Source organism: Plectropomus leopardus, chromosome 17 (genome assembly GCF_008729295.1).
Source record: "Plectropomus leopardus isolate mb chromosome 17, YSFRI_Pleo_2.0, whole genome shotgun sequence".
Lineage (NCBI taxonomy): Eukaryota > Metazoa > Chordata > Actinopteri > Perciformes > Serranidae > Plectropomus > Plectropomus leopardus.
The window spans coordinates 15,691,653-15,702,213 of record NC_056479.1 but is presented as its reverse complement, the minus strand read 5'-3'; the positions used below and the strand labels follow the sequence as shown (position 1 = coordinate 15,702,213).

The following is a 10,561-nucleotide window of genomic DNA, read 5'->3' as shown; positions in this document are numbered from 1 at the left end:
AATGAAGTGCTGATAAATTCAGTGGTAACTAAAAAAGTACATTAATTCCAGGACTGTGAGTGAATGCAGTTTTGAGAAATGTGTACTTTATTAGAGTATTTTTTTTTTTTACTACTTTATGCCTGTACTTCTCTACATTTCAAATTAAAATATTAATGTTTACCATAATAATAAAAACACGGTGCTCCTCTGAAATATAATATATTGCTTAAGACTGAACCAGCGTATTTCAAACTTTTTGGCCTGTGACCCCTTACTTTAAAGAAGTATGCAACTGAGGCCCCTTAAGGTACATTTCAGATGTCGGTCAGTTGTTGCATGGTACAATAAGATGTTTTTATTTGAATTACTGTATTAGCATAAATAACAATATTTTGTCTAATTTACCATATCTTTTCAGACCCCATGTTTGTGAGCCACTTGACTGTATATGTAAACTTTATAAAGTAATTAAAACCACCCCCATCTCAGTCAGTATAATAATGCCATATATCACTCAAAGGGGTCAGTTTTTTGTCACAGAAGTACCTTTACTTTTGATACCTTAAGTACCTCTGTACTATCACTTAAGTGAGATGTTTTAATCAAGCACTTTCGCTCATAATATAGAGTATTTTTACATTGTTTTATTGGTTCTTGTACTTAATGAAAGGACCTGTGTACTTCCTACACCACTGCATAAATCACAGTGCTACAATACATTATATTAACCCTAATAATGCAGGTGTTAACATGCAATCTGAAAGGCTGTAGTTTTGACTGTGATTAACAACGCTCCTCAGTGGACTCTCATCTTTTCAGCTGAGCTCCAGGACGGCTCAGTGATACTGGAGACAGTAACATTGCAGCAGGTGGATTTCTGACTGTCCCCCATGAAGGTGCTGGTTGGCTGTCTGGCTTGCTGACTGACTGACTGACTGACTGGGTAGGAGTGCCAGTCAGGAGAGGTTTTATGACACTGACTGCAGATCGAAGTCCACTTGTGGGCCTCAAACAACCATCAGTCCAACGGGGCTGTTTTTCCTGCCAGCCGGCCTTTCTGTGGCTCTTCTGCGGGTGTTCGTCTGGTCTCTGCAACAATGAAGATCAAACTGGGCTGAGCTCACATCCCATCAGCCAAAATGGACCTACCAGATTATCACCCACAGCAGCCACAGCCACTTTTCCACCACCCTGGCAACTACTCAGAGGAGCTATTAACTTTAGAAGGGTCATCAACATGTGAGTATAAGCTAGGCAGATAGATCCCTTGTTGACAACTTTCAGAAAACATTGTTTGAATTTGTACAGTGTTATGAAGTCATCGGTGTTTCAAATGTCTTGTTTTAAAGTGAAAGTACAGCATTGTCTGGAAATTGATGTTATGAAGTGGTGCAGATATTTCTCTGATATTGTCCTGTGGAAATCTACATAAATAGAAGAAAAGGCATGAAAGTGGTTCACCGTTTTGCTTCAGATTTTTGTTTGGAAGACTGGTTCCTGTGGAAGTCATAACCAGTGATTTCTGGGAATTATGTAAGGGTCATATGTGATCCTAGCCAAGCAAATCAAGCTGAGCGATAAGAGAGTGTCTGTAACAGAGGGATAGTCCTGAACTGCTCGCTATTCTCTCAACAGCTGAGCAATAAACCTCATTAGATGACACACTTAAGTCAGCAGCACTTAACCGCTAAGTATTCTGCAAAATATTGACTCAAATCTGACAGCATTTCTGTTGTTATTCCAGGTATATTATCAATGCAGGGTCTTCTTTGTGGCTAATTTAAAGCTACAGTTCACCCCAAAATAAAAATACACATTTTTCCTGTTACCCCTGGTGCTATTTATCAATCTGGATTGTTTTTGCATGAGTTGCAAAGTGTTAGAGACATCGACCTTAGAGATGTCTGCCCTCTCTCCAATATAATGGAACAAGATTGCAATCTACTTTTGGTGCCCGAAGACCCCCCCAAAAAATGCATTTGAAAAACTCAAATCCACAGATATTGTTGTGAGAAGTTATGTATTATGTAAATATGTATTTTGATTTTGGGGTGAATTGTCCATTTAAGATATTACCTGATTTCACTTCAAAATGCACTAATCATTCTCAATAAAAAGAAACCCAGCCCAATGGGAGGTCCACTCAACTTGTTCATCTCTCTATTTTAATAAAAGCCAAGAAGAAAAGAGAAAATGAGAACAGGAAAGAAGGTTGGAGCAGGAATTGCTCTTTGCAGCATGTATGTGCCTTCGTTACCTTAGCGCATCACCATAAAAATCCCTATTTAACAACTAGCACGTATCTCACCTTGTACCACATTGGCCATCTTCAGGATTGTACATTTGTGTCACACTGACATTCATTGTTAATTGTGGTGTCATTCTCCAGCGCAGGAATTTAAGTCAGAGCCAGACGGCAGACCAGAGTCAAAGGAGAGCTGTCCCGTCTGTGGAGACAAAGTGTCAGGATACCACTATGGACTCCTCACTTGTGAAAGTTGCAAGGTAAGGGGTAAGAGATTTGGAGAGTCCATGGAAAAGACTGTATTCCCTCACAGCAAGATGAGATAATTTGGTGTTGTAGTACAGACTAAATAGCAATAGACAACTACTATAGAACTTACAGCTGATATGATGCATATTTTAGGTTGTCAGAGGAAGGGCAACAGTTTCTTTTTCTCTCTGTAGGGCTTCTTTAAACGCTCAGTACAGAACAACAAGCATTACACCTGTGCAGAACAACAGAGCTGCCCCGTGAACCTTTCACAGAGGAAACGTTGTCCATTTTGCCGCTTCCAAAAATGTCTGGCAGTGGGCATGAAAAGAGAAGGTACAGTAAATAGCCCGCACACACAGAGACACACATGCTCTCATGCCTTTACACTTGCCTTTTGCTCTATTGCAACACGCTTTGTGCTGCACTGACATGCAAGCTCATTTCTCCCATATGACTTATCAAAAAAGTCATAAAGCATTGCTGTAATGACCCAGATTATAAATCACGACTTTGTATGAGACTCCTCAAAATGAAGTTGGCATATTATCAGTTTAATCAATGTACTCATCTTTGACAGTGTCTCAGATCATGTTGTGAAACCTCAATCATTTGTTTCATGTTGTGTCAACAGCAGTAAGAGCAGATCGTATGAGAGGTGGCAGAAATAAATTTGGCCCACTATACCGGCGGGACAGGCAAATGAAACAGCAGAGGGCGTATCACCAGCCGAACACTGCTCCCTACAGGATTAAGACAGAAACTACTCAAACACACCGGCCCACAGCTCCAAATGACCCGCACATAATCAGTAGTCACACAAGTGCTCCATTGTCTTCTGATGCTTTTCATCAGTCCCATATGTACCCCTCTGGCATGGGGCAGTCGGGTGAGCCCATGCCTCTGGATTGCACTATGAACACAGACAGGGTGCTTACCCCTCTACCACTGCCATACCCTGGACTGTACCATCGCACCTTGCCTGGATACCTGCAGGAGAAAGAAGAGATGCCTTTTAGCTACAGCCCAGCCCCTGCAAATTATACAGTGCACCAAACTCAAAACACTTCATTCACACCACGAAGCACACCAGCATCATCCCCCTGCTCAACGCCAAGCTCAAGCAACCCTCATCCACCCCAGACTCCAATCCAAACCCAAGACACCCCCTCATCAACCCCTACTGCAACCAACTTCCTAAGCCATCTTCTGGAGGGGGAGCCAGATGAGAGCCAGCTGTGTGCTAAGGTCCTCTCCAGTCTGCAGAGGGAACAGGCCAACCGAGGCAAACATGACCGTCTAAATACATTCAGCATCATGTGCAAAATGGCTGACCAGACTCTGTTTGGGCTTGTAGAGTGGGCAAGGAACAGTTCACTCTTCAAGGAGCTCAAGGTGATGAATCACGAACTTATAAATTTATACAAACCCTTTTGCAGTTGTAGAGGTTAGCTGTGTGACCAGACTCCTAACTGGAGGTTGAAGGTTATAGCTTTTAATTTACAGCTACATTTGATCTTTTTTTATGCCTCCCACAGGTGGAGGACCAGATGGTGCTGCTGCAGAGCTGTTGGAGTGAGCTGCTGGTCCTGGATCACCTTTGCAGACAGGTGGCCTACGGCAAAGAGGGTTGCATATATCTGGTGACGGGACAACAAGTAATGTTAACAACACAAAGTGCAGAATTTTTATGACCATCAAAAATGTCTTTGGATGGAACATTATGTGTCACGTAGGGATGCACAGAAACTTTCATTCTGAACACCAACTTTCTTTCTTTCTGGCACAGATTGATGTATCGACCATCATCTCACAGGCAGGCGTAACACTGAGCAGCCTGGTATCAAGGACCCAGGACTTGGTTTCCAAACTGAAGGCATTTCAGTTGGACAGACATGAGTTTGTCTGCCTTAAATACTTGGTGCTATTCAACCCTGGTGAGCTTTTCCTTTTAAATTTCTTGTTTGATTTGACACTTTTAAGCAGATACAAATCCAATGTACCTTTTTGATGAACTTTATGACCTTTCCTTTGTACATTTTTCTTTTCATTTTGACCTCTTCCACTCCTCCCTGTCGTACCATGGGTCCATTGTTGTCCTTTTTTTGGAAGGGACAAGGGAGACAAGCCAACAGTATATGTATATGTATAGTATGTATATATACTATGTTGTCCATAATGTGATAAAAAAAAAGTCATAGCATAGTTGACCATCGAAGATATGATGAAGTCATAGTATAGCATGCTGTCCAAAATGTGACAAAAAAAACAAACTATAGCATGTCGTCCTAAATATGATAAAAAAAAGTCCTACTATAGTATGTCTTTGAAAATATGAAGAAAAAAAAAGTCAAACTATAGTATGTGTTACAAACTATGATAAAAAAATGCCATACTATAGTATGGCAAAAAGGTCAAAAACATGACATGTTCAAAAAACTACGAAAAACCAGTTTAAAGCACATAAAATAGCATGCCCAGACATGCCATAGCAAAGGATTTTGCAAAAACGGCAAAAAACACAATGAAATGGCATGTTGAAAAAATTAACAAAAATGCCAAAAAATGACATGTCCAAAAAATTGCTGAAAACCAATTTAAAACACACTAAACAGCATGCCGAGAAACGCCATAGCAAAGGATTTTGCAAAAATGGCAAAAAACACCATAAAATGGTACGATAGTAAATAGTACTATTTTTGTTCATTTTTTCAAAATGCTACTTTGTGGTGTTTTGGGACATTTTTGCAACATCCTATGCTATGGTGTGTCTTTGCATGGTATTTTATGTGGTTCATTGTGGTATTCAGCTACTTTTTGGACATGTCATTTTTTGACATTTTTGCCATACTATAGTACAGAATCTTCAGGGGATTCTTTGACACGCTGTGCTATGCTGTTTTTGGCCTTTATTGCTCAATTCTATGCTATGGTTTGGTTTTGGTGGAGATGGTTGTGAATTTAAGAAAGGTCGCTGCTGCCAACCTCAACAGCCTCTATGACTCCCCAGTTTCCACTGTGGAGTTTTTCACCTCCTGGAGACCATTATCACCCAGGACCTCAAATAGGAACAGAATATCCGCTCCATCATCAAGAAAGCATATTTTGGAAAACATGCTTTAGTATGAAACACATACTATAGTTTGACTTTTATTTATCCTATTTCCGATGACATACGATAGTATGACTTTTTTTTAATCGTATTTGGGACGAAAAGCTATAGTTTGTTTTGTTTTTTGGTTACATTTTGGACAGCATGCTATACTATAACGTCATCATATTTTGGATGGCAAACTCCTATACTATAGTATGGCAAAAATGTCAAAAAATGACATGTCCAAAAAACTGCCAAAAATTAGTTCAAAACACATTAAATAGCATGCCAAGACACGCCATAGCAAAGGATTTTGCAAAAACAGCAGAAAACACCAGAAAATAGCATGTCGAAAAAATGAACAAAAATCCTATACTATAGTATGGCAAAAATGTCAAAAAATGACATGTCCAAAAAACTGCCAAAAATGAGTTTAAAAGACGTGAAATAGCATGTTGAGGCACGCCATAGCAAAGGATTTTGCAAAAACGGCAGAGAACACCAGAAAATAGCATGTTGAAAAAATGAACAAAAGTCCTATACTATAGTATGGCAAAAATGTCAAAAAATGACATTTCCAAAAGACTGCTGAAAAACAATTTAAAACACGTTAAATAGCATGCCAAAACACGCCATAGCAAAGGATTTTGTAAAAACAGCAGAGAACACCAGAAAATAGCATGTCGTAAAAATGAACAAAAATCCTATACTATAGTATGGCAAAAATGTCAAAAAATGACATGTCCAAAAAACTGCCAAAAATTAGTTTCAAATACGTGAAATAGCATGTTGAGGCATGCCATAGTAAAGGATTTTGCAAAAACGGCAGAGAACACCACAAAATCGCATGTTGAAAAAATGAACAAATTTCAAAAAGCCCATGACCAAAAAATAGCTGAAAATCATATGAAACCACTTTAATTAGCATGCTGAGATAGTATAGGATGTTCCCAAAGCAGCCAAAAACACCATAAAATAGCATGTTAAAAAAAATAACCTAAAATGACATGTTTATGTCACAATATGGCATGTCAAAAAATAGCACAAAAAAAGTCAAAGTTTCGTTCCGTGTCCAAAACATGATTAATAAGTTCATATATATATAATATAGTATGTTCTCCAAATAATCATGAAAACCTCATAATGCACTAGTACCTCAACCAAGATATAATAAAAAAAAAAAAGTCATTTTTGTAATATGTTGTCCAAAATATGATGAAAAAATCATAACATGGTTTATTGTCCAAAATTCGATAATCAGACTCAGAATTGTATTGCATCAGAAATTGTTTTTATTGCCAAGTACATTTACATATACAAGGATTTTGACTTGGTGTTTGGTGCAGAAACAATTAACATAAAGAATGAATAAAAATTGTGAATTTAAATAGAAGACTTAACGTAAAAATATAGAAGCAATACAAAAGGAAATCTAAAATGAAAAACATAGACTACAAAGAACACAAAATGTATGTACAAAAGGTACAATGGAAGAATTAACTTTGCAGTGGAAATATTTTCAGTCCAAATAAATGAACCTACAGCATGCGATGTAAACAGAGAAAATCCAGTCCAGTGTTTGTTAATGTAACACATAAAAACCTGATTTAGCCATTTTATTGTAATGATTTCAGATTCTGAGGCTGGACGAGAGACTGTGTCATGTGGGGTGTCGGGGAGGGGATGGGGTGTACTGTTCATGATGTTGACAGCAGAGGGGAACAAACTGTTCTTGAGGCCTGAGGTTTTGTTCCTGAACGCAGCCTCTTGCCAGAAGGGGAGGGTCTTAAAAAGTCTGTGTCAGGGGTGAGAGGAGTCGGCCAAAGTTTTACCCGCACACCTCAGGACCCTGGAGTTGTACAAGTCTTGGAGAGATGGAAGATTGCAGTCAATCACCATCTGCTGCAGCCTGTTCTTGTCCCTCACTGTGGCTGCAGTGTACCAGACTTTGATGAAGGAGGTGATGATGGACTCAATGATGGCGGTGTAGAAGTACACCATCATTGTCTTATGCAGGTTGAATTTCTTCAGCTGCCACAGAAAGTACATCCTCTGCTGGGCTTTCCTGATGAGGGAGCTGATGTTCAGCTTCCAGTTGAGGTCCTGGGAGATGATGGTCCCTGAGGGGGAAAAGACTCCACACTGGAAATTGGGAGGTCACAGAGGCTGATGGGGGCGGTGGGGGCATTTTTCTGAAGTTGACAACCAAAAACAAAAAGTCCTAATATAATATGTGCTATGGTATGTTGTCCAAAATAGCATAAAAAAGTTATTCTGTAGAATGTCTTCCAGAATGGTCTAAAAAAAGTCATTTTAAAGCATGTTGTCCAAAATAGCATAAAAAGTCATACTACAGTATGTTGTCCAAAAAAGCATAAATATGTCATACTATAGCATGTCCCACAGAATGGCCTAAAGAAGTCATGCTATTGTATTTCGTCCAAAATAGCACAAAAAAGTCATAGTATAACATGTCTTTCAAAACAGCATAAAAAAGTCATACTATAGCATGTTGTCCAAAAGAGCATAAAAATGTTATGCCATAGCATGTTGACTAAAATAGCAAAAAAAAAAAAAAAAAAAATCACATTATTGCATGTTGTCCAAAATAGCTTAAAAAAGTAGTAAAAATAAGTCATACTATAACATATCGTCCACAATGGCCTAAAAAAGTCGTACTATAGTTTGTCGTCCAAAATAGCATTAAAAAAGTTATACAATAGAATGTTATTATAAATAGCATAAAAAAGTCATACTAAAACATGTCGTCCAAAATAGCTTAAAAAATGATATTGTATAATGATATAATATAATAATAGTCATGCTTTGGTTTGTCATCCAAGATAGCATAAAAATGTCATACTATAGCATGTCATCCAAAATAGGACAAAAAAGTCATTATACAGTATGTCCTCCAAAATGAAACAATAACACTACTATAGTAATTCATTCAATATGAAAAAATTCACAATAGCGCATGTCTTCCAAAAAAGCATAAAAAAGTCATTCTATAGCTTGTTGTTGAAAATAACATTAAAAAGTCATACTATAGCATTTCATCCAAAACAGCAAAAAATTGCATACTATAGCATCTCATCCAAAATAGAATAAAAAAGTCATACAATAGCATGCTGTCAAAAACAGCATAAAAATGTCATATTATTGCATGTCGTCCAATATACCATAAAAAGTTATACTATAGCATGTCGTTCAAGATAGCATAAAAAAGTCAGACTATAGCATGTCGTCCAGAATGGTCTAAAAAAGTTATACTAGAGCACCTTGTTCAAAATAGAATTAAAAAGCCATACTAAAGTACGTTATTCAAAATAGCATGTCGTCTAAAATAGCATGAAAACGTCATAGTATAGCATGTCGTTCAAATTAGCATAAAAATGTCATACTGTAGCTTGTTGTTGAAAATAACATGAAAAAGTCTATAGTACTTCGTCCAGAACAGCATTAAAAACTTATACTATAGCATCCCGTCCAAGACAGCAAAAAAGTCATACTATATAGCATGTCATCCAAGATAGCATTAAAAAAATCATACTATAGCATGTTGTCCAAAATGGTCTAAAACAGTTATACTAGAGCATGCAGATCAAAATAGCATTAAAAAGTCATACTGAAGTATGTTGTCCAAAATAGCAAAAAAAAGTCATTATATAGCATGTTGTCCAAAATAGCATAAAAAAGTCATGTTTTGGTATGTCAACTAAAATAGCATAAAAATGTCATAGTATAGCATGTCATCTGAAATAGCATAAAAAAGTTATACTAAAGTATGTCGTCCAAAGTGGCATAAAAATATCATACTTTAGCATGTCGTCCAAAACGGCATAAAAAGTCATACTATAGCATGTTGTCCAAAATAGCATAAAAAAGTCATCCTTTGGTATGTCAACTAAAATAGCATAAAAATGTCAGACTATAGCATGTGGTCCAGAATGGTCTAAAAACTAAAAAAGTTATACTAGAGCACGTTGTTCAAAATAGAATTAAAAAGCCATACTAAAGTATATTGTTCAAATTACCATAAAAAGTCATACTACAGCATGTCGTCCAGAATGGTCTAAAACAGTTATACTAGAGCATGTAAATTAAAATAGCATAAAAAAGTCATACTAAAATACATTGTTCAAAATAGCATAAAAATGTCATATTATAGCATGTCATCCAAAAAAGTCATAATGAAAAAAAATAGCATGAAAATGGAGTACAATATGCCATCCAAAATAAAAATAATAAAAAAGTCATTCTAGAGTATATTGCCAAAAATAGCATAAAAACATTCTACTATAGCATGTCGTCCAACTCAATAAAGAAATGCTATAGCATAGTATGTCATTCAAAATATATAAGTGTCATTGTATAGTATGTCTTCAAAAATATGAACGCATCTCAATAATGCTTGTTAACAAAAATATGTCAAGAAGTCATTTTATTAATGACAAATGTGCCTTTACCTCCTTTCTGCTGTAGATGTGAAGTCAGTGCAGAGCCGCAGGCAGGTGGAGCAGACACAAGAGAGGGTCAACAGGGCCCTGATGGAGCACACCCAAAACAGTCACCCTAGACACTCAGACAAGTTCGGCCAGCTTCTGCTGCGGCTCCCTGAAGTACGCAGCATCAGCTTGCAGGTTGAAGAGTATTTGTACCAGCGCCATCTTCTGGGAGATTTGCCTTGCAACTCTCTACTCACAGAGATGCTGCACACCAAGCACAGCTGAGGAGATACTGCAGTTCTCAGTTCTGGCGTTCGCTGCTGTGGAGCAAGTAGTGAACAAGCATCTTTAACATCAGCGCTGAACGGGAATATTTAGTGTACTTTGTTCAAATGCCCATTATTAACAGTATTTCCATGGCCAAATGCTCACTAAATATTTGTTTCTGTCAGTATTGTTGGAGAGATTTGAGATCCAAGCACTACCATGATGTTTTTAGCAGGCAAGAAGAACTTAACTGTAAAAACAGATAAAAAATGCATC

The 10,561-nt window shown here is 37.5% G+C and overlaps 1 protein-coding gene across 2 annotated transcripts; it reads left to right on the top strand.

The window, feature by feature from the left end:
* The first annotated feature begins 990 nt into the window (after window positions 1-990).
* nr5a5 (nuclear receptor subfamily 5, group A, member 5) lies at window positions 991-10,553 on the top strand. 2 transcript variants are annotated; one of them, XM_042504803.1, is made up of 7 exons: window positions 991-1,221; window positions 2,372-2,487; window positions 2,671-2,812; window positions 3,114-3,871; window positions 4,015-4,134; window positions 4,266-4,413; window positions 10,056-10,553. In XM_042504803.1, the coding sequence occupies exons 1-7, from the start codon at window positions 1,122-1,124 to the stop codon at window positions 10,301-10,303; spliced, it is 1,632 nt and encodes a 543-aa protein (XP_042360737.1). In that variant the 5' UTR covers window positions 991-1,121; the 3' UTR covers window positions 10,304-10,553. The 2 variants fall into 2 exon arrangements, with proteins under 2 accessions (XP_042360737.1, XP_042360736.1); XM_042504802.1 differs by having other exon boundaries at window positions 3,111-3,871.
* The last annotated feature ends 8 nt before the right edge of the window (window positions 10,554-10,561 follow it).

What these genes read in the sequence shown, in the direction of transcription:
- nr5a5 (XM_042504802.1), top strand. Translation starts at nt 1,122, where the DNA reads ATGGACCTACCAGATTATCACCCACAGCAGCCACAGCCACTTTTCCAC. An exon ending in TCACTTGTGAAAGTTGCAAG is followed by an intron (nt 2,488 to 2,670) that starts GTAAGGGGTAAG and finishes TTCTCTCTGTAG; the next exon opens with GGCTTCTTTAAACGCTCAGT. An exon ending in CACTCTTCAAGGAGCTCAAG is followed by an intron (nt 3,872 to 4,014) that starts GTGATGAATCAC and finishes TGCCTCCCACAG; the next exon opens with GTGGAGGACCAGATGGTGCT.